Source organism: Canis aureus, chromosome 4 (assembly GCF_053574225.1).
Source record: "Canis aureus isolate CA01 chromosome 4, VMU_Caureus_v.1.0, whole genome shotgun sequence".
In the NCBI taxonomy this organism is placed as follows: Eukaryota; Metazoa; Chordata; class Mammalia; order Carnivora; family Canidae; genus Canis; species Canis aureus.
The window spans coordinates 74,322,544-74,346,793 of NC_135614.1; the positions used below are offsets into that span (position 1 = coordinate 74,322,544).

Sequence of the window (24,250 nt, forward strand, 5' to 3'; positions counted from 1 at the left end):
AAGTCAGCTGCCTACAAGGCAGGAAGAGTCTTCACCCAAAGCCAACGATGTTGGCATACTGGTCTCAGACTACCCAGCCTCCAGAACTCTGAAAATTTTCTTTTGTTTATAGGCCACCAGATTTATAGTATTTTGTTACAGCAGCCAGAGCTGAGTAAGACAAACCCAAATTGCCTCTTCTTCTGAGCTCTTTTCAAAGTTCCAGAAAGTGGCCCTCTAAATATGTGCAGACCCTCCCACCCACAATCTTCCCTCCCAGAACTCCATTGCAGCTACAGTATCCCTTCCTTCAGGGAGCACCATCTCTGTTGGCTACACATAGGGCCTACAGGTTGTTCCACAGTTTCTACTTTGATGAAATCTTTCCATGACACCTGCTTTCTAAAATAGGGTTATAAGCAAGTCAAATGGGACTATAAAAGTTGTACTTAGCCTTAATATGTTTTTGTGATTCAGGCAGCTGGATATGTGGTGATTTCTAAGACTATTGTTATTCAGGAAAGGAATTCCATCCCCTTTTCCTTTCATAGCAATGGACCTTCCTATATATCATGGATCACTAGAAATTAAATTGATTACTAGTCATAAAAGTTCAAAAAAATAATGGCTTAAATATATAAAGGGTCTATTTCCCTCTCATGTGAAAGATGGCTGGAGGTTGGAAATGTGAGTCTAGAATGGAAGTTCCCTAATGTCAACAGTTTCCTAGCCCCCTCTTACCTTCTGGCTAGCCACTCTTGCCTGTTGCTTCTATCACAACATTTCGTCTTGGGTGCTATGTGCTCACTGTAGCTGGAGCCAGAAGATATGTGCTCTATGGAAGGAAGAAGGAGGAAAAAAAGAATTCTGTGTGAAACAGGTGGAATAATGGCTCCCCCCAAATGTCCACATCTTAACATCTGGAACCTGTAAATATGTTAGGTTACATGGCAAAAGGGATTAAGACTGTAGTTAGAATTCAGATTGCTAGTCAGTTGACCTTAAAATAGGGAGATTATCTTGGTTATCAGGTGGGCCCAATGCAGTCACAAAGGCCCTTTACAGTTGAAGGAGAGGAAAGGCAGAGAAAGATGTAGCTACAGAAGAATGGTCAGAAAGATGCAATGTAGCTGGGTTTGAAGACAGAAAAGGAGAATCAAGGATTGTGAATCTCTAGAAACTGAAAAGGTAAGGAAATTAATCCATCCCTAGGGTCCCCAAAATGAACACAGGCATGCCAACACTTTGATTTTAGCCCATAAAACTAACATCATATTTCTAACCTACAAAACTGTAAGACAATAAAGTCATGTTGCTTTAAGCCACCAAGTTTGTGGTAACTAGTTACAGCAGGAATTAGGAAACCTAAGAGAGCATGTCATCCTTGAAGGCTGTAACTACTCAGTAACTCCCATTTAACTTACATTAATCAGAATTATGCCACATGATGACCCCTAGCTACAAAAGAGGCTGGAAAATGTAGAGGTTTTTCCTTTTGTTTGTAAGTTGGGTACATTTCTATTCCAAATAAAATTGAAGTTTGGCTAGTAAAACAGAATGGGAAAAGGAATATTAGGTCAGGCTTTGATCGGAGAAGAAAGAACACTATGAATTATACAGAAAAAAATATTTTTCATAGGTGCTAGGCCTTACATATTTGTGGCACAGGTGGAACAGCCCATGTAAGCTTCTAGTGGGAGATTTAAGTAAGCTAGATTGGCTGTGGGGAAAAATAAGGAGAGGACACTGAGAATAAATTGGAATAAACTGGAACCAGTAAGGATGACCTGGGACTTGTGAGATTGACTAGAACCCATATATGTCTCTCATACCTCCAACCTCAATGTCCTGGGGGACTGATAAGAGAAGCTGGCCTCTTTATCACAGGGCTGCGTGTGCACCTGGCCCAGGATTCACAGAAGCTGAAGGAGGGGGCTGCAGGATGAGGGCAATGGCTCCACACCAATATAGGATGTGTTTCCATTCATATGTTCTTTAATTTCTTTCAGCAATGTTTTGCAGTTTTCATTGTACAAGTCTTTCACCTCCTTGGCTAAGTTAATTCCTAAGTATTTTATTTTCTTGATGTTATTGTAAATAGAATTGTTTTGCAGATTTGTTTTCAGATTGTTTATTGTTAATATAGAAATGCAATTGATTTTTGTGTGCTTACTTTGTATTCTTGCTATATTGCTGAATGTATTTATTAGTTCTGACAGGTGTGTGTGTGTGTGTGTACATAATCTTTAATTTTCTACATGTAGGATCATGTCATTTGTGAGTAGAGATAATTTTACTTCTGCCTTCCCAAAGTTTTTTTTCTTGCTTAATTGCTCAGGCTAGAACTTCTGGTACAATGTTGAATAGAAGTGCTAAATCATGCATCCTTCCTTTGTTCCTGATCTTAGAGAAAGTTTTCAGTCATTCATCATTAAGTATGTTTGCTGTGGGTTTTTAATTTATGGCTTTTATTATGTTGAATTTTTTTTATCATGAAAGGATGTTGAATTTTGTTGAATGCTTTTTCTGCATCAATTAAGGTGGTCATGTGGTTTTTTTCCTTTATTCTGTTAATGTGGTGTATTACATTGATCAATTTCCATATGCTGAACTCTGTTTGCATTTCAGGATACTTTCACTTGTTACTGGTGTGTAATCGATTTTATGTGCTGCTGAATTTGGTTTGTTAGCAGGATTGGCCCTTGAACAGCATGGGGGTCAGGGATGCTATTCTCTTACCTAGTAAAAAATCTGCATGTATTTTGATTCCCCCAAACCTTAACTACTAATATCCTACTGTTGACCAGAAACCTTAATAATAACATAAAGAGCTGATTAACATATACTTTGTATGTTATATGTATTATGTACTAGATGTATATGTATTACTAGTGTATGTATTACGTATACTACACGTATATGTTATATGTATTATATGCTAACATAAATAGGCTAGAGAAAAGAAAGTATTATTAAGAAAATCATAAGAAAAAAAGAAAATTATAAGTAAGTGAAAATATATTTACAGTTACCATATTTATTGGAAAAAAAATTCACATATAAGTGCACCCATGCAGTTCAAACCTATTTGTTCAAGGGTCAGCTTTGCATATCCAGTTTAAAGAAAATAAGAACTGCAAACAAAACTTGTCTATTGAGTATGTTTTTCACAGTTGTGTGGGTTAGTGTATTCGACCTCACTTTCTATTCATGATAGGACTGGAAAAATGAGTAAAAGTATTGATGTTGTCTTTTACTTTTGGAAAAGAGAATTACAAATGTGGAGATGGGGACGATCAGAACAATCCCTGTGATGTATTGAATTGAGATATCAGTATAAATTAGAAATTGATTTTTTGTAACTATGTCATAGACATAGCTACAGCATCTATAAATAGAGAATATGGGTTTTTGATATCTACATCTATAAACATATATTTCCTAGCTCTGTCCACTGAAAGGATTTTAAACAGTGGGGCTTTGTTAGCAATGAGCACACCAAGCAACCATAAAGGTATTTTTTGGTCTAGTAGATCATGAACTCCATGAAGACAGGGACTGACTTAGGCACAGCTTTACCTTTCAGCATTAATTTGGATTCTGTGCATATAGGAATCTTTATAAAATTAAACTGTTTATAGGCACCCAGCTGATAAATTTCAGGGCCAGATTATAATTACATGAAAACTAGCCTTCTCCGTGCAGCCTAAGCTGCTGAGAACCTGTCGTCATCTAGTGTTGTCACCACCCCTCTGTCTCTGCTAACAGGTACAAATCAGCAGCAGTGGCTGCCAGCATCATCAGACACTCCTACCCCCTAACAACCCCCTGTCCCACATAGGGGCTGGTGGGCTGGATCTACCACACCCTCCAGACAGGGGCTGCAAAATATCTCAAGCTCCACACTTTCCAACAGCTGTGGCATGAACAACGCCTTCTTAATATCTTCTTATTCCTGCTGGTGGGCATCTGGGCAATGTGTGGCTACTGAGTATGGTGGTCAAGTGGCTGTGTGGGGCCAGAAAGCTGAAGAAGGCCTAATGCCAAGTGTAGCCTAGAGGGACAGCGTATGGTGGTGGTGGTGGTGGTCGTGGGGCTACCATTTCTTATTAAATTCCCACCAGTTTTGGCAATTCCTGTTCTCCTCATCGTATCCTTTTGTTAATTTTGTTGCAAATTCCTGCTCATTGGCTTCTTCCTAAAATCAGAATTCTTTATTCAGCTCTTATGGCCTCTTTATTTGCCAGTCACCAAGGGCTATTCTGTGATTTTGTCCCAGGGTAATTTTGACCAGTGACCTTGGAGCCACCTTCCTTGTCATGCCCTTCTTTGAGGCACTGAGCCTCAACCATTCCAGCCTCTGTGTCCAGGATCTTCTCAGCCTGTTTCCCTCATTCTCACCTCTACCACTTGGAATAACACCTAAAACAGGTACCTACATTTTTTTTTTTTCATTTTCTATTGCCTCTCCTGTAAGCTCTTGTCAAAGCTGAGAAAGCTACATGTAGCTCTTTGATCAGGAAAGGAAAAGTTTCCAAGAATTATCCTTCCCTTTTCCCTGGAAAAGAGACTCTGTCCTCATTGCCTGGAATTCTGTTCCTGGCCACTAAGGCTGTAAGGGAAGCTGCACTGAAAACCTTTACAAGAGCCAGTCTTCCTCTGAGGATAGAAAGCCCAGATATGCCTTCTGGGGTTTGCGTGCCTGGTCCTTGCCAGGGCTAATGTGACAAAGAGGCAGAATTACAAGACGTCCTCAATTTGTGCCTGTCGAGACAGGATCCCCAGTCCTATTTCATAATGCTCATTTGGAATTACAGTGTCAGCTTTGGAGGTTCAAACCTCCAGGTAAAGCCTTGGAGGTCTAAAGTTAGGGCTCTAGCACCTCTTCATGAATAAATGACCTCCCTAAGAGGTCTTCAGAACCTAACCCAGGATCGGTAGGTCAACTTCTCTTGGGGATTTGCCTCTAGAGAGTAGACACAGACTACTCCCAGGGAGTGGCATCTGTTGAGATTAGAAGCCTAACAGGGATTCTAAGCAAATACCTAGGGAAATGGAGCATGCAGATGACGGTATGAGGTTAACAGAGCAGTTAGGAGGTGGGAAAATTCGTGGACGGGTCCCCCAAATGGGGATGGGTGTGAGTCACCTGGAGGTGGAATTATCTTGGAAGCGACTTCTAAGGTCCGCACATTCCTGGTTCAGAGTACCCTCTCAGCGGAGAGCGTGGTGATGACACGGACAGGGACAGAGAGGGGTTAAGGAGAGCTCACTGACCCCTCCTTCCCACTGCCCGAGGTTAGGGAGGGTGAGGCCAAATTAGCCAGTGGGGCGAGCATCCTGGGAGGAGGAGCAGAAGGGCAAGAAGCCACAAAGCCGAGAGATCACAGGCGGGGCCCGTCTGCCCGCCAGCACTTTCCTGAGCTGCGAGCCGAGCGTGTCCCCAGGGCGCACGGGGTGCACGGGGCGCGGGGCGCGGGGCGCGGGGCTGCCCTTCCCGACGCGCCCCCACGACCATGGCCGGGCGCGCGCTGCTGCTCGGCGGCCTCCTTCTGCCGGGGGTCCTGCTTTCCGAGGCCGCCAGGATCCTGACCGTGTCTTTGGTGGGTGAGTGCTCGGCGGGAGGACCGACGGGCGTGCCCCCGGCACTCGGGGTTGGCTCGGCACGCAGCTCCGGTCCCAGCCTCTCCCTCGGTTGTCCGGACTGGGCCGGAGTCCCAGGCTACGCGCCCGACGGGGGAAAGGAGGAGCCCGACGGCGGGAAGACGCTCCCCGAGGGAATACAGCACCTCCTCCTCCCTCTCCCCACTCAGGTTGGCTCTCCGAGGCCCGGGACTGGGTCCAGAAGGTTGCGATCCCGCCCAGGGCCGGAGACCCCGGCCGCCTCCCCCGGGGCTCCGGCTGCGTGGTGCGCAGCGACTGCCAATGGGCACGGTGGGAGCGTTTGCAGCCCCTCGCAGGTCAGGGCGGGGGGCTCCGGGGGTGCTTCTGCCCCAGAAGCACCGCCTGGGAGCCAGGGTGGAGCAGGGGACACCTAGGAGGGTGGGGTGCTTTCATCCAGAGGAAACCTGGAGTAGGGGCCAGGGCTGGGGACTGGGCCCTGGACATTCGGGTCTCACGTGGCTGCAAGTGTTTGCAGGATTCGGGGGGGAGGGGCTGCTAATTCTGCGTTTTGTGGCCTCGGTTTTACTTCCTTTACTTTTGCACGGAAGGGAATAGACGATGAAAAAGAAAAGGGATAAAGGGAAGAGGATCAGGATCCAGGGTCATCATAAGATGAGGCTTTCCCAAGATAGCATCTCCACCCGCAGTGGGGGCTCTTTTAGGTCACTTACTGCGTGCAAGTCACTGGGAATTAGGAGATTTTAGAGCTCGAGGGAATCATGAACAATCTCATCTAAACCCCCAGAGAGTCCCCCCACCCCCCAGCAGGAAACTCAGGAGGTGAGGCACCTTTTGCCAGAGCACACCAGGCCTCCCTAATGGCACATACCAGGGATTTAGTTGGGGTTTCTTCCCCAAAACCAGCGTCTCCACAGCTTCCATTCCCACGCACTTTTCAGTGGGGATTAAACAACAAACAAACAACAACAACAACAAAAAAAACCCAAATTGAATAAATAAAAATAAACTCTTAAAAAAAAAAAAAAGGCAGCCCCGGTGACCCAGCGGTTTAGCGCCTGTCTTCAGCCCGTGGTGTGATCCTGGAGACCCGGGATCGAGTCCCACGTCAGGCTCCCTGCATGGAGCCTGTGTCTCTCTCATCCTCTCTCTCTCTCTCTCTCTCTCTCTCTGTCATGAATAAATAAAAATAAAATCTTAAAAAAAAAACAAAAAAACCAAAACAAAACAGAATAAAACAAAAAAACTCTTTAAGAGACCCTGTAACTCCTTTTGAACTCTTGTTTTTTCTGTTTTGATTGTTAGTGGCAGTGACGTGAAAGAGCTCCCTCACCTGTGGAAAGCCCGTGACCCGGGCCTCGCAGCGGGAGCAGGTGCGGTCGGAGGCCCCGCCTCTGTCCCAGAATGCACCGGGGCACCGCGCCCCACAAGCATGGCGGCCTCCGCGGGCGGGCTCCCCCGCCTCTCTCGGGGCCTTCGTCGGGTTCAACGTGAGCCAGAACAGGCCCGCCGAGGCCGCAGGGGCTTGTTGCGGAATCCACGTTGCCCCGGGCAACACAAGCATAAATACACGAGACCGGACTAACCTCCACGGATACACGCGCGCCTGTAGTCCCGTGACCCCCCTGTGACCCGGCGTCATGGGCCGCACCTTCCCAACCACCCCGCTTCCCGGTTGGGCAGGTTCTCTTCCTTCCCTCCTGACCGGGCTCTCTCTGCTGCGGAGACTCAGGCTCAACAAAAATGCCCCGTGACGGCTCGAGATTTTAGACACTTCTTGCAATGATAGAACCTGTACCTCCCTGCCCATCAAGCTTCTCTTTCCTTGGGGTCCCAGGAGTTTTCTAGGAGGGTGCTGTCCCAGTCTCCCCTGCACACAGGATCCCGTAGTTCTACCTCAAGGGCCCGCAGTTACCCTCAATGCCTTAATTTGATGTTGAGCAAAATGCAGGCCCCAACTGAGAAACCTCTTGCCAAGTATATTTGAATCTCAAGGATTTTGGCTGTAAGCGGTGGCTCGGCTTCCCTCTGCTCCAATGGCTCTTTCTTGGACTGATACTCAAGTTCCCATGTTTCTGGCTCCTACACTAGCATACATTTCCAAAGGAGAAGATTCCAGAATGAACTCTGATTAATTGCCCTTTAGGAACCATTCACATTCATATACAGCACGGTGCCAAACTTTCTACCAGTACAGTTATTTCTTTAGGACACATTGTCTCCATAAGGCCTGGCTAAAATTTGCATGTACTTAGGATCAGGAATTCTTTAAGGTGTAAACAGAACAGCTCATCACACTGACTTTTGGTCATTTTTGTGACCGCAGTTACAAAGAGGATGATGGAGGTTTGCCACGGTCAAGGATTTGGGCCAGTCGGGTGGGAGATGGACAGACTTACTGATGAAGCTCATCTTCCTCCACTCACCATGAAATTTCTGTTTCCTAACTCTCATCTCCTGGATCTATCAACCTATCAGCTTCAGGCACATTATTCTCAACATTACAAATATGAAGTTGTACATTGTTCCTAGGTGGAAGCCATCATCTACTGATGGACCAGGTGTCTCAGATTCTTCAAGATCATCATCATAATGTCATCATGCTTCACCAGAAAGGAAATTCATTGATAACAGGTATCTTTCCCCACCAATTCTTGATTTCTTCTACTCTGTGCATAGGATAGAATAGAACAACGATGACTTTTGCTTAGAAAAGTATTTTTAAAATCTAATTGGACTGAAAGAACAAGAAATGTGTGTGTGTGTGTGTGTGTGTGTGTGTGTGTGTGTTGGAAAACTTTCCAAGGTGTTGGAAAACTTCTTGGCTCTGTATCCCAGCACTCCACACTCTGTAGTCCCATATTTTCCTCCCTTACCTTGACTTCCACTTCATCCCAAGCAACCCTCCATATAGTACAGATTATTTTGGTAAGTGATACTTCATAACGGCATGAAAACACATGAACAGAAGTGTTCAGGCAAATATATGATTTTCTTTTGCTTTATCACAAATTACTCTTCTTTTTTATTTCATAGATTACATTCTCCCTTTATTATATCTGAAATCTAAGAAAGCTTTCTTAGGAAGTCCCTTATTTATCCAGCTAAGATCTATCATTGAGATGATTTTGTTCTCTTGAAAAATCAATGACTGCCCAACAGTTTGTGTGTAATCATGTTTGGACGTTCTTAACTAAATCACTGAATCCAATGAATTTTAGCTAATATGAGCAATAAATCTTGTCTATTGACAGACAAGAAAACAGCAGCCCAGAGAACTGAAATGGTTTGCTCAAGGTAATATGGCAGGCTAATAATAATGTTGGGTGGATTTAGTACTTTAAGCTTTGGATTGCTCAATCTGATGTCTTCTTAGGCTTTGATTAAAAAAAAAAAGATGCAATTTTGAGCAGCAGCTTTGAAGAATAAAATTCTGAGAAATTATAAAACTTTAAAGGTGATCAGTCTTTGTTATTCAGATTTTATTAAGACAAGTTCTTTTCTGTGAAAACTTCTTTTAAGATTCTTATTGTGGTAATATATACACAGCATAAAATTTGCCACTTAAACATTTGCTTTGTAAGTTTAGTGATGGTGAGTACATTCACATTGTTGTGCAACCATCACTGCCATTCATCTCTAGAACATTTCTATCTTCACAAACGGGAACTCTGTTCTGATTGTATGGTAACGGCCAATTACCCCTTGCCAGCAGCCCTTGGTAACCATTATTCTACTTTATTTCTCTAATAATTTGACTATTCTAGTTACCTCATTTAAGTAGAAACATACAATATTTGTTTTTGTGTGTCTGGCTCGTTTCACTTTGCATGGTGTCTTCAAGGCTCATCCATGCTATAGTATGGATCACAATATCTTCCCTTTTTAAGACTGAATAATGTTCTATTATAAGGACATACTACATTTTGTTAACCTGGTCATCTGTTGATGGACATTTGGGTTGTTTCCACCTTTTTGGATATTGTGAATAATGCTGCTATGAAAATTGGTGTACAAATATCTATTTGAGTTCCCACTTAAAACCATTTTAATCACCTTCTAGATTAGGTTCTGCATCCTTCACTGAACATTATTTATATGTATATCTTTTTTATACCTGCGTTTACCACAGACATGATTAAATAGCTGTAGTATATTAATTTTCAAAGTAGTTATTCTTAATTTTGAAAATTGCAATTAAATTTAATTAAAATTTTAAGTTAAATTAAGTTAAATTAAAATCTTAATTTGATTAAAAAATAATTTGGGTAGTTCCCATGAATTTTCAGAAACCAGTAAAAGCGACAGACCTTCTAACCCTTTAATAAATATATGTACATAAAAATCTATAAACAATTTGAAATCATGAATCCCTTCAATTTTTTTTATTAGTTTCAGAGGTAGAACTTAGTGATTCATCAGTTGCATGTAATACCCAGGCTCATTACATGAAGTGCCCTCCTTAATGCCCATCAACCAGTTATCTCTTCTCCACATCCACCTCTCCTCCAGCAACCCTCATTTTGTTTTCTGGACTTCAGCATCTCTTATGGTTTGCCTCTCTCAATTTTCATATTATTTTATATTTCCTTCCTTTCCCCTATGTTCATCTGTTTTGTTTCTTAAATTCCACATATGAGTGAATTCATATGGGGTTTGTCTTTCTCTGACTTATTTTACTTAGCATAATACCCTCTAGTTCCATCCACATTATTGCAAATAGCAAGATTTCATTCCTTTTGATGGATGAGTAATATTACATTGTGTGTATATATATAAAACATCTTCTTTATCCATTCATCTGTCGATGGACATATGGGCTCTTTCCATAGTTAGGCTATTATGGAGATTGCTGCTATAAACATTTGGGTGCATGTGCCCCTTTGAATCACTATGTTTGTATCCTTTGGATAAATATCTAGTAGTGTAATTGATGGATCATAGGGTAGCTCTATTTTTAACTTTTTGAAGAACCTCCATACTGTTTTTCGGAGTGGCTGTACCAGTTTGCATTTCCACCAATAGAATAAGAGGTTTTCCCTTTCTCCACATCTTTGCCAACATCCGTTGTTTCCTGAATTGTTATTTTTACCTATCCTGACTGACGTGAGGTGCTATCTCATTGTGGTTTTGATTTGTATTTCCCTGGTGCTGAGTGATATTGAGTGTTTTTTCATGTGTCTGTTGGCCATTTGTATGTCTTTTTTTGGTCCCTTCAGTTTCATCCTTAGCTTCCAGGTTTAGGAGTCTCGAGTTTCTTCTAGTATTCCCCAATCATGGGCATTTTTGAGGCTTTGAAACAGCATATTAATTCTTTACCTTGACTAGATGTCTGCAAACAGGGAAAAAACACATGATTGAGTTATTATTTTTGACCTGATGCCCATTTCAGTGTATTGTAGCATTTGAACCTTACAATGTGTTCACTCCTTGTTTGGACACATTTTCCCATATTGTTCATTCATTACTACTTTAATAAAGAAATGGTATCAGGTTGAAGAAGCAAAGATCTTCAATATTCACATATACTGTGGCTCCAACCAATGTCAGGCATTATAATTGGGCTATCAATAGAGGCTGGAAAAATATTGAGAAGTCTGATAGAATAAATCTAGATTGTCTTGAAGAGACCATTGGTAGAAATGTGGATTTTAAGAATTCTGTTGCAATATATACAAATATGAAATCATGTTTTAAACCTGAAGCTAATGTGATGTTACATGTCATTTGTATCCTAATGGAAAATATAAGAATTCTGCTAATGAGGACCAAGAAGGAAGTGAGGAGCATGGTAGAGAAAATCTATATTGTCTGAGACAGTATGTAAACCATCATAAACACACACCTCTGGTAAAAATATAGATATTGAGGACTTCTTGCTTCTTATAGTAAAATGTGAGAGGAAAGAGATAAATTGAAGGAAAAACCATTAATCATAAAGAAATGAGGACTTCTTGATTTAGGAAATTCTCAGCCTATCCAGATTGCAAAAGATTCTAAAATTAGGAGATTCACTGTCAGGAAAGAGAAAACCAGAGTTGTGGCTGGATAGCCTCTTGCGGTTGCCTCTGTATGGTCAGAATATTCAGTCTCACAGAGCTCTTTAAATGTTAAGTGTGTGAATCATGAGTCCCTTCAGCTCTGTTGTCTGAAGCCGAAAGTAGAGATGAAATTATTTTTAAAGATCTGTGTAGTAGCTCTTGTATAGTAGAGTGAATTCCCATGACATACCCAGAAGATCCATAAGGTCCTTGAGAATTTTATACCAGGATAAACACTGCCAATTTAGACTGAGAAAGACAGAGAAAGAATGACATGAAAGAGGGCCATTGAACTCCCCCAAAGTAAGAAACATAAATTATTTAGCTGAGAGCTCACACTACCTTTTATGAAGAACAAATGAAGTGTCTGAGTGTGACCAGTGAGTACAGAGGGTAGAACTTCAAGCTTCAGGGCTGAGCTTCAAATCACAGCAGGTTATTTCCAGTTTTTAAAACCTAACATTGTCTGCCCAGTTGGAAGTCAACATGTCTTAGGACCAGAAATTCATACTTTCCTTCCGTTTTGTTCCATTTTGAATGATAATTATCTATAACTGGCATCTTAATATTTCTTGGAAGCAGATAAACTGTTTCCTAATTTCATAGGTCCACAGATGGATCATATCCAGACTCTCCCACCCATACCTGATTGAATTATTTGGATAATATAATTTGGGACATTCAAGCTAATGATATTTAGATGAGATTTTGAACTATGAGTTGATGATATAATGGTTTGAGACTTGTGGGAATGTTGGGATGGGATGATTGTATTTTGTATGGGATATGGATATGAGTATTTGAGGTCCAGCGAGCAGAATATGATGGTAGAAGGTAATGCCCTCACCCAAAGAGATCCTCTAATCTTTAGAACCAATGAATATGCTACCTTACATGGCAAAGGGACTTTGCAGATGTGATTAATATAAAGATTTTGAGATGAGGCAATTATTTTGGATTATCCATTTGGGCTCTATATAATTACAAGAGTCCTTTTAAAAAAAGAGAAGATTGGGGGGATGGGATAACTGAGTGATGGGTATTAAGGAGGGCACTTGATGTAATGAGCACTGGATGTTATATGCAACTGATGAATTGCTAAACTCTACCTCTGAAACTAATAATACACTATATGTAATTAATTGATTTTAAATTAAAAAGAGAGAAGAGGACAAGAGAGTAAAAGAAGGAAATGTGATGATGGAAGGAAAAGTCAGATGATGGGTGATGTCATTTCCAGTTGAAAGGAGGCCATGAGCCAAGGAATGAAGGCAACCATTAAAAGATGGAAAAAACAAGAAAATGGATTATCCTTTAGAGCCTCCAAAAGGAACGCTGGCCTACCCACACCTTTCTCTTGTCCTAGTGAGACCCATTTTGGACATCTGATCTCCAGAATTATAAGATAATAAATTTGTTTTGTTTTAAGCAACTAAGTTTATATAGTAATTAACTACAGCAGCAATTGGAGACTAATACTGCTATCACAGGTAGACAACTCCAGGAAGCATGGGAAGAGGTTGCTGAAGGCTTGATAATGAATGCAAATGTAAGGGGTACTAATGACAGCGCCTACTGTATTGCAATTTGTACCAATTCTAGATCTTTTTGTTATTTGACATTATTCAAGGTGGGCCAATTTTCAAAATTAAGCATAAATGGATTTATGTATAAATCAGAAATATATTGTCTCCAGATTGAAAAAAGGTTTTAAAGTTGTTGGATTTGTTGAGATATTGTGGTGTTGTGAGTCAATAGTTGTTTCTTTTTTGTATATAAAAATTTTATTTATTTATTTGAGAGATCGAGAGAATCCATGAGCAGTGGGAGGGGCAGAGGGCAAGGGAGATGAAAAAGCAGACTCCCGCTCAACAGGAAGCCCAACTTGAGGCTCAATCCCTAGGACCTTAAGATCATCACCTGAGCTAAAGTCAGATGCTTAATGAGCTACCCAGGTGCCCTAATAGTTGTTTTTTGATAGTGTCATGGATAGAGAGGCCTTACCTGATCAGATAATTCCCAGGAATTTAACTGAGGTCCTAGGCCTTGAGCTTTGGGTGTGGCAATGGCACATCCCTTTGTGGGAGTTCCTTTGAGAATGTTTCTCTGTACTGAGTATGTCAAATGATTATCCTTAGAGCAGGGTATTCTCAATATAATGTACTAGTGGTTCCTGGTGAAAGTTGGATTTGATTAAGATCTTGCCAATAAAGATTATGGCCAATAGTAGGACTACTGAAATACTTTGAGGACAACAAATTAAAGGTGTTCTGTGTCCTTTTGGAGGTGAAGGCAAACTGAAGCTGGGAGCATATTGACATAGGTACTGAATAGAACATACTAGCCTGTGATTGGAAATCTGTAACTGCAAAGTATTTGACAGTACATACTTGGATTGTAGTAATTTCACTAAGATTGGGCTTGGTGGTTTTAACATGTAGGGCTGTGCATTAACGTATCCCCAGTTTACACACAATTTGATTGGATGTTATAACTTATGAAAACTTATATGTACAAGAGAGTATAGAATTTTTATTACTCAAATAATGCTTTTTTTTTTTTTTTAGAAGATTAGGACAGGTTCCTAAGCAAATCTAAAAAATGGCTTTCCAGAGAAGAAAGGGATAACTGGTTTGAGTTTTTATTGTGGGTAGAGAGTTGGGATGTGATGAAGGTTCCCCCGCATTGACTTAACTTGCATAGTTTGAAACTCCCACAAGGGCCAAGGGAACATGCTGACTTTCTTAATAGTTTGATCAGATGAAGTACTGAAGAGGGCATGAGAGATAGGGCTTGAAAACTGTCAGTAGTCAAACATCAAAAATGGACTCAGACTTTTTATTATACATGAATATGTGGGAGAAGCCATGCTGGTAAGTAGAGGTACAGAAGTCTACTATTTTATGTTTTTTAGTATTTTTTTATTGAATAAAAAAAAAAACATTTGGATTTACCACTCTAAATAATGAAAATGAGTTTTTCTAAAACAGAAAGAACAGAGGCTCTGAAATCAAATTCTATAACTTCCTTGACAAATTATCTTAAAGATAATTAACTTTGCATCTTTAATTACCTTTGTTTCCTTACCTGTAAAATGAGACAGATAGTTAAACCTTATAGAAGCTTTAAATGGAATCTTCCAGGGGCACCTAGTGGCTCAGTTAGTTAATCATATGACTCTTTATTTTGGCTTAGGTCATGATCTTAGGGTTGTGAGATCAAGCCCTTCATTAGGCTTGGTGCTGAGCAGAGAGTCTGCTTGAGGTTTTCTCCCTCTCTCTCTCTATCTCTCTCTGCTTCTGCCCCTTCCCTTGCTCTTGTGTGCTCCCTCTCTCAAATAAATATAAATAAATAAATAAATAAATAAATAAATAAATAAATAAGTCTTTTTAAAAAATGGAAGCTTCCATAACTTTAAATTGAGAAGCACTCCTGAATTAGTGTAAGGTTCTCAATACATGTTATCATTTTATAAGGCTGAATGAATGAAAATGCAGCCAAACAATACAAAAGTAGTCCAAAAGGCAAACATTTAAAGAAAGTAAAATTATTTGAGCAAACAAATATTGATATTATCACACTAATACTAATCCATGTTTTGTGACATATTTATCATTTTTAATCCATGGGTGTTTTTCAGATTTTACAGAGAAGGAAACATCATACCAAGTTATTCCTTGGTTTCCACCTGAAGATTACAACAAAAGATTGAAGGAGTATGTAGATTATTTTATAGAAGAAGCTTTGAATGGCAGGTAATTGTTATGTTTTATTACTTGAGCCAAAGAGTCACTATTTTAGTGATGTAAATGAATGAATGGATGCATGGATGTTTGGGCTGAAGACATAAGAAAGGGATGATGGATGGGTGGATAGATGAAGGGATAGATGATGCATGGATGATTGGGGAATCAAGTATTCACACCAAATCATCCAGTTTAATCACTGGAGATTCTTCTTTGCTTTGCACTATTCCTCTTCCATGAATGGATTTTATTTATTTATTTATTTATTTATTTATTTATTTATTTATTTATTTATTTATTTATTTATTTATTTTCCATGAATGGATTTCTGTAGAAAGTAGAGGTTGTTTCTTCTGGGATGTACTTTCAACACTTCTCTTATAATCTTTGTTTATAACCTCCCCAACACAGAAACATAGGCACCTCACCCTCTCACTCTTGGTAGGGAAATGAAATAAGGAAATAACTTTTTCTTCTTTTCTTCACACATATTCTATTAATGGGGGAAGACTTAAGAACATTGATTTCGTAACAATTGAACATCTAGCCATTAAAGATGCATTTATTGGGGTGCCAGGGCAGCCCAGAGAGAGAGAGTGAGACAGAGAAAGAGAGAGCAGGAGCAGAGGGAGGGGTAGAGTAAGAGGCAGAGAAAGAGAATCTCAAGCAGACTCCCCACTGAGCACCGAGCCTGATGAGGGGCTTGATCTCACAATCCAGAGATCATGACCTGAGCCAAAATCAAGAGTCGGATGCTTAACCAAATGAGCCACCCAGGCACCCTGGCCATGTAAAGTCCTTGTAAAAAGCAATCAATCTCATGCAGAATAAGACACGACTCCTTTTGCCTTGTCTGAATGAAGAGGAACACATAACTCCTTACTCTTAGACATGAATGTGGGAAGACAAGAAAATCCATCTTAAATAATTACAGTGATCTTGCTTTCTTTTTACCTTGAAAATTTTACTTACTAGTCAAAGTCTTGCTTATATTTCCCTTTTTTCTGTAGAACCTTTTTTCCTTACTCAAACTGGGAGACCACAGTCCTTCTTGCCTAGGTCTGATCTAACCTATTCATTTGATACTGAGTCTGGATTATTTTGTACTGTTCGTTATTATATATTTCAACTATTTGCTCTATGTCTTCTCCCTTAATATTTTTGGAGACAGGCATAGGTAACTACGCATTCTTAAACATTTTTTCTCTTTGTTAGCTTAATTTTAGATATGATGATGAATGAAATATATTTTAGGAATTCTTATGGCACTACTGAAATTATCTAAAACATCTGACAGTCACACTCCTTTGTTAAAAGAAATCTTCAAAAATATACAGCCAAGGATGTTTTTTGCCAATCACTTTCATTGTATGACTTGAAGTTGATCCTAAATATCAGGCAGAGATCTGTATATTGTTAATAAGTTCTTCACTTCTGGTCCTTCTCACTCTGGGGTGCAGTGGTACACTAGTGTATAATTACAGGGTACCAGGGCATTGATTCTCATGGTCCTCCATGTAGCCAGTGGGCCCCTGATGTCTTGAGCTATTGCACCTGTTACCTCTGTTACCTTGAAGTGTAGATGGACATTTTTATCTATTTCTCCATAAGTGTATAAACAGGAAGCAAACAGAATCATATTCTATATAGGCAGTGATGGGAAAGCATTATAAGGAGATAGGTCCTAGGAATATTCCCCTGGGCAAAGTCTTAATCACATGTTAGTACTCTTTATCATTATCTTCTCTGGATACTTCAATCTACGTGGAGGTACAAAAGCTAATAATAATTAACCGGACCTTGCTTTGCTTTTCCTTTCTCTTTTTTTTTCTTTCTCTATTTTCTTTTATTTTCTTTCATTGCTTGACTTGTGGGCATAGAAAGGTGGAATTCCCATTTTAGCTGAGTTTTGAGTTCTAATATGATAAATTAGTCCCTTGCATGAGTGATCTATTACATTCAGAATCCACAGTGATTTTTAAAAATAGCCCGTATGATCAAAATTTGTGGGACTGTGTCATCAAGTGACTTCCACAGTTTGGCTGAGTAAACAAGAAAATCACTCATAAAAAGCCAGTATGTAAAAGAAAGTTAATGAGAACATTAGAGAATTTATCAAGTAGAAAGAGATCTTTGAGATTTGCTATGGTCAGAGAAGGTATCCAGAGCAGAAGGTCCAACAGTGGCAATTTGTTTCCAGTTAACATAATTCAGATGTGCCTGTGGATTTCAAGAATTAACAACTCAAAGATACAATTTTTTGAAAAAACTGGCATAGAGAGTACTTGGGATTTGGATGAAAGAAGGAAGAGGAGGGGAAAAAGAGAACACTCTCCAGAACAGAACATGTGCTCAAAGTGACTGAGATGAGGGTACTTGTAAACAGTGGTGGGACAGGTGTGTTGCTGCTAGGTGTGGTCTTGCTCACCTGGGATATTTTCTTTGTAGCTCAAGATTCCTTTACACATGTGAAATTAACACTTCCAGTGAATAGTCACTCTTTCTTTTCTTTCCTACAGACACACATTTGGAAAATTTTTAGACTTTATGAAACTACTGGGGCTTCAGTGCAGTCATTTTTTAAGGAGAAAGGATATCATGGACATCTTAAAGAATGAGAACTTTGATCTAGTGATAATTGAGAATTTTGACTACTGTTCTTTCCTGGTTGCTGAGAAGCTTGGAAAACCATTTGTGTCCATTCTCTCTTCCTCGTTTGGTACTATAGATTTTGGACTACCATGCCCCCTGTCTTATGTCCCAGTATTCCATTCCCTTCTAACTGACCACATGGACTTCTGGGGCCGAGTGAAGAATTTTCTGATGTTCTTCAATTTCTCCAGAAAACAATGGCAAATCCAGTCTTCTTATGACAACGCCATCAAGGAACATTTCCCAGAAGGCTCTAGGCCAGTGTTGTCTAATCTTCTAAAGAAAGCAGAACTATGGTTTGTTAACTCTGACTTTGCATTTGATTTTGCTCGCCCCCTGCTTCCCAACACTGTGTATGTTGGAGGCTTAATGGCCAGACCTGTTAAACCAGTGCCACAAGTAAGTGGTTAGTGCTTAATATAGACTTCATGCAGAGCTCTTCCGTTGGTGGCTGCCCTGCCAGTGGGAACTGGGACAGAATAGGGTGAGGCAAGTGCATCTAAGACATGCTTTTAAGGAAGGCTCACTTTCAGGGTGATGCAATTATAGTGTTAGGAATTGCACAACCCTGAGGAATTCCTTACATAGTACATGTAGGGTCTTCTCTACTCCTAGCCCTGGTAGGATAAACCTTTCATTTTATTTTATTTTTAGTAATCTCTAAAACCAGCATGGATCTTGAACTCATGACCCCAGAGTTGAGAGTTGCATGCTCTTTCCACTGAGCCAGCCAGGTGCCCTGGGATAAGCCTTTTAATAAGTTGATATTTTCATGTGCATTTTGTATGAACACATATATAGTAACTGTGTAGCAAGCATTCATTACATGTGAGAATTGTTAAAGAGATGAGTTACTCACAATGAAACTCACAACAGTTATGTAACCAGTGGGATTGTGTGCCCACAGCAAGAAATGTGGGCATCATCACCTGCATCCCCAGGTTATAGAGGCCTAATTCCTAATTCCACCTAGGCCTTCTGATTTGATTGATCTGGGGTCAGTCCTGGGAATTGTACATTGTGGAAGCTGCTGCATTGGTTTGAATGCATAAACTCAGAACTACTGCAGTAGAAGTTTTTAACTGGCGGGGAGTAAGATGAGTTGGCTTCCTGTTGCTTATCAGCACTGGTTTGGCATTTTATGGAATTTATCTTATATAATATCTTGCCACCTGGAGGGAAGTATGATGCCACCTCCATTTTTGTAAATGAGACAGGGACTCAGGTGGCACAAGTGACTTTCCCGCTACCATTCATTTTAGAGCTGGAAAGAGCCTTGATTTGGTCTGGGTCTTCCAGGCACCCAAGTGTCTACCCTTTATCTACTGACCTTGACCTGAGTGAGTAGAGAGAGTTGGGGAATGATCCATGGGCTAGATGGGCTTTGAGTTGATGGCAGGATTTTTATGTATGGAGCTAGGGGTGGAAGGACTTCCAATTGAAGAGAATAAGTAGCTCTAAGTGTCAAAGTTAAAATAAGACAGGCACTACTGTGTGTTCTTTTGGTGACTCTAGCTAGACTAACCAGAAGATTCAATTGCATAAATATAGCCAGACCGGGTTGCAGGAGACTTTATTTGATAGGAAGGTGGGTTAGGCCTTGGTTATAGGGCAGGGGAAGGGGATTATTAAGTGGGAGCATAATGGGAGTAAGGATTGTAATGGCTGTTAGATAAGAGAGCCTTTTAAAATTTTTTCTCTGTATTTTCCAGTTTTTATATAGTGGTCTCATGTGGCTTTTGTAATTAAAAAGAATAACAAAGCTGTTGTCAAAGTGGTCCTTTGAGATGGTAAATCAGGCAGTATTATGCTGGATGGAATCAATCCAGGAAAGAGGGGCTAGAAGTTGATGAAGGGGGGCTCCACAAGTCCAGAGTCAGGGTCCGAAGAAATACTTGAAGCAAGAATTGACCAAAACTGTGTTAAAGCCAAGATTAAAACATTAAATCGCAACCTTAAGTACTTAAGTGTATTGCCTGAGGATTTTAAAGAATAAGCTGCTCAGATTTACGGTTACGACTGGGCACTACCACTTTTTAAAAGTCTTCTTATGTGGATATAATTTGTAGTCATGTGGGTGAGCCACTAACATAGAAGATGAATTACAAAAATCAGTTAATAAGAATATCACAACATATCAGAGCAAAGCACTCTACGCGGTGCATTGAATGTGAGTGGTCAGGAGCCTTTCTCCACTGTTCCACTTCTTATGCTAGAAGACTGCTCCTGGCTTCTCCAGTGTTGCCTCAAACATAGCTCCTCCCTCTGTCAGACTCTAACACCCGACCAGTATTCTTCCTTACACTACCATTTTCTGGTGGCCTTGGGAAATTCCCAAGCAACCATGTCTCCATTGACTTATGATGAGCAGAGGGTCTAGGATGGCCCTGACACTAGCATCAGGATTTTAAAGAAGAAAAATATTCCCACTAACACAATGGGCATAAGCACCATGCAGAAAGTACTGAGCTGTCCCATGGGCTGCGCCCTAGGAATGATGGGAGGGTATGTTCAGTAAATAGCTGGTTTCATTTCATGGCTGAACAACTTTGTTCACCTCTTTTTCCTTTCTTACCTCTCTCCAGGAATTTGAGAATTTCATCGCCAAATTTGGAGACTCTGGTTTTGTTCTTGTAGCCCTGGGCTCCATGGTGAGCACCGTTCAAACTCAGGAACTTCTCAGAGAGATGAATGGTGCCTTTGCTAATCTCTCGCAAGGGGTTATATGGAAGTGTAATCCTTATTGGCCCAAAGAGATCGAATTGGCAGCAAATGTGAAAGTTGTGAACTGGCTTCCTCAGAATGACCTCCTGGGTAAGGACTGCCCAGGTCTGACCCTTCTCATTTACATACTTTTAGGACTCCTCAGGCTCTGACCTCTAGTAGGGCAATCCCATTTGCACTAGAAGGAGCTCTGATAGCAGGGTAAGTGTTGGGAAGGCAGGAACAGAACAGCCAGCTGGAGTTCTTAGGGCAGATCTTACAGATCCTATGTCTAATGAGATCAGGTGCCCAAACAGCCATCTCCCCTTTGTGTTTTTTATCCCAAGCCAGATATCAGGAGACATCAAAATCACCCTGACTTACTGTATTAGATCTTGAAGAGGGTCATCCAAACACAATCCAAAACAAACTATGGATTCTAGAGAATACATATCAGAAGGATGTTGCCACTGTTTTTAGTGGCTTCATGAGTAACTGTTCACTCTCACATGCACTCACACGTGTGTGTATATGTATGTATGTGTGTGTATATATATACACACACATATACCCACTGCTCCCACAAACACATCTTTCTTAGCTATTAAGGTGTGAATAACTCATACCTTCACAACATTGGTGCCAATAGTGTCTTTAGGATGTGCAAAAATAACTGAGTGCCAAGATGAACAACCTCATAGTTATTTGGTCCATTTTTGTCCCTGGTCCCAGAGAGTTCCCTCACCTCCCCCACCCCCAATAGGTTTTCTTTGTGCTCAGTGCTGCTTGTTACAGATCCCTTGCTGCCATAGCCACTGATTGAATCAAAGACTTATAATCAAGATAATGACTTAAAATAACTTGAGGAATTGAAGGAACAGATTCCTGTCTCCACTTCTACAAATTTAACCCTTTTAAGTCTGGAGTGGGGCACATGGTGCTCCTTTCAAAGAAGAGACAAGATTCTGGTGCACCTCGGAGTTGAGTGATACAGGCTGAGACAAAGTTTTCATTTTCAACAAATATCTTAGTTAGCTCTAAATAGGGTGGGATGGAAATGCTGGAAGTGGAAATACTCAAGTGTAGAGTCTAGTCTCTCCTTTCAAGGGGCTAATCATGTATTTGAGGAGACAACACACACAGTATAAGTTTAAGGATTGCCACATGAGTTATGGGCCAATGAATGTGTCAGGAATTCAGAGAAGAGGGAAATAAGTTGGCAGGTGAGAAAAGAGTGCTCAAGACAAAGAGAAAGAGACAGAGAGAGACACAATGAGAAAACAGCTGGATGAAACGAAGGGAGTGACTAGGATGACAGAGAGAAAGATTGATGGATGGAGAGACATATATACTCCTTGCTTGGCATTATTGTCTAGAGAATTCCCTGGGTTCTGAGTCTTAGCTAGGTTCTGGCTACAGCAAGGAATTTCCACAAGAAGGCAGCACTTGGAATCCTGTATGTTAGTAACATGCATCTTGGATATTTCCCAAGCAAAACATTTTTTATAATGGCTCCAACAGACTTTGAAATTCCCTTTGTATTCTCTTCTGCCCTTCCTCCTTTCCCTGGTTTTCTGAAACTTTTCATTCTGAAAATCTTCAATCTGAAATATTCTGCTCTGTTTCTTAATTGCAACAGCTCACCCACACATCCGTCTTTTTGTCACCCATGGTGGGATGAATAGCATAATGGAGGCCATCCAACATGGTGTGCCCATGGTGGGGATTCCCCTATTTGGAGACCAGCCTGAAAACCTTGTCCGAGTAGAGGCCAAAAAGTTTGGTGTCTCTATCCAGCTACAGCAGATCAAGGCAGAGACATTGGCTCTGAAGATGAAGCAAGTTATAGAAGACAAGAGGTAAGGAGCTCTTTGGGCTTGTGGTAATGTAGGCTGAATGAAGACATAAAACACAAAGGGCACTGTGTGCCACTTTTTTGCAATAAAAGCTGAAACTTCCAAGACACAGAATAATACGTGCATGATGCTTACAACTGATGTGTTTCCTCTGAGGACAAGACTAGGCAATTTAGGTTAGATGTTGAAAACAATTGCTGTCTTAAGGGTGAAGACCTCAATATACTTATACAGGGTCTCTGAGAGGTCTTATATTTTGGAGTGCTTATAGTAGAATTCCATTTGAGTCAGGAGTTGCCTCTCTGTCCCCTAAAATGCCACACTGTTTCCTGCCTTAAGCCTTTTGTCAGTGCTACTCCCTGGGATATCCTTCCCTTCCCTTCACAGGGATGGCTCCTTCATGACAGTGTCATCTCCAATGTCCTCTCCTCAGAGAGGCAGGAGGTCTTTGTGTGACAGTCCTAAATACCTTATTCTCCAGCCCCTTCAATCATAATTTTTCTGTCTTAACACTTCTCATGATCAGTAACCACCCCATTTCTTTGTTTTAATTTATTGTGTGTCCCTTATACTAGAAAGTAGAGTGTAAGCTCCCTGGATGGCCAGGTGTGTCTCTTATTTCCCCTGTGTTCCCAGGGCCTAGCACAGGGCCTGCCACAAAGTAAACGGATAAATTTCTGTTAAGTGAGTCCGTAAAAAAGCTCATGTTCTCTTAAGTAAATTCCCATCCAGCACAATGATGTGATAACCATGATGGACTGGAGGTCTTATTAGGGTCTCAAGGACATTTACCCTAAATCCGTGTATACTACATAGCATATATTCCTATATACTTTTTCTTTCATTGTACCATAAATATCCTTGGGTAGAGACGTGTCCTTACATTTTGGTCACCTTTTTATAGTTTAGCACTTTAGCACTAGGCTTGGATCTTTGCATGGAGGGACCAGTTAGAACTTTTCAGTGGGACCCACCTAGACTGTGGCAAGGCCAGGCCAAGAACTTTTCCTTCAAACTGAGTCTTTTGTGCATTTGGATGAAAGTGTGTGTGAGATGCAGGTCTCTAAGACTTCTGAGGTCGCATGAGTAATGCCCCACCCCCGTCTCTGCCAACAGGTACAAGTCAGCAGCCGTGGCTGCCAGCATCATCAGGAGCTCTCACCCCCTGACCCCTACCCAGAGGCTGGTGGGCTGGATCGATCACATCCTCCAGACAGGGGGTGCAGCTCACCTCAAGCCCTATGCCTTGCAGCAGCCATGGCATGAGCAGTACCTGCTGGACGTCATCTTGTTCCTGCTGGTGGTCACCCTGGGCACCCTGTGGCTCTGTGGGAAGCTGCTGGGCATGGTGGCCAGGTGGCTGTGTGGGACCAGGAAGCAGAAGAAGGCCTGATGGAGGTTCAGCCTTGACAGATGTTTGGGGAGCCACTGGTTATATATGGTTTTCCCCAGCTCAGGACACCCGTTTTCTTCTCTGTATTGGTACTTGAGGGTGGCACTCAAATTGCTCTTCACTATTTTCTGTCTCTGTTTAGAAATTTTTGTGAAGCACTCTTGGTGGTCTTTTTAAAAAAATATACATTACATGAAATTGACTATTTTAGCCACTAAGTATAGAGTTTAGCAGCACTAAGTACATTCATATTGTGGT

At 41.0% G+C, this 24,250-nt stretch overlaps 1 protein-coding gene across 1 annotated transcript; it reads left to right on the top strand.

Moving 5' to 3' along the window:
• The first annotated feature begins 5,369 nt into the window (after positions 1 to 5,369).
• Positions 5,370 to 24,194, top strand: UGT3A2 (UDP glycosyltransferase family 3 member A2). The gene is made up of 7 exons (XM_077896225.1): positions 5,370 to 5,586; positions 8,134 to 8,235; positions 15,283 to 15,397; positions 17,908 to 18,439; positions 20,626 to 20,854; positions 22,383 to 22,602; positions 23,716 to 24,194. Exons 1-7 carry the CDS (start codon positions 5,496 to 5,498, stop codon positions 23,990 to 23,992), a joined length of 1,566 nt encoding a protein of 521 aa, XP_077752351.1. The 5' UTR covers positions 5,370 to 5,495; the 3' UTR covers positions 23,993 to 24,194.
• Positions 24,195 to 24,250: the final 56 nt, after the last annotated feature.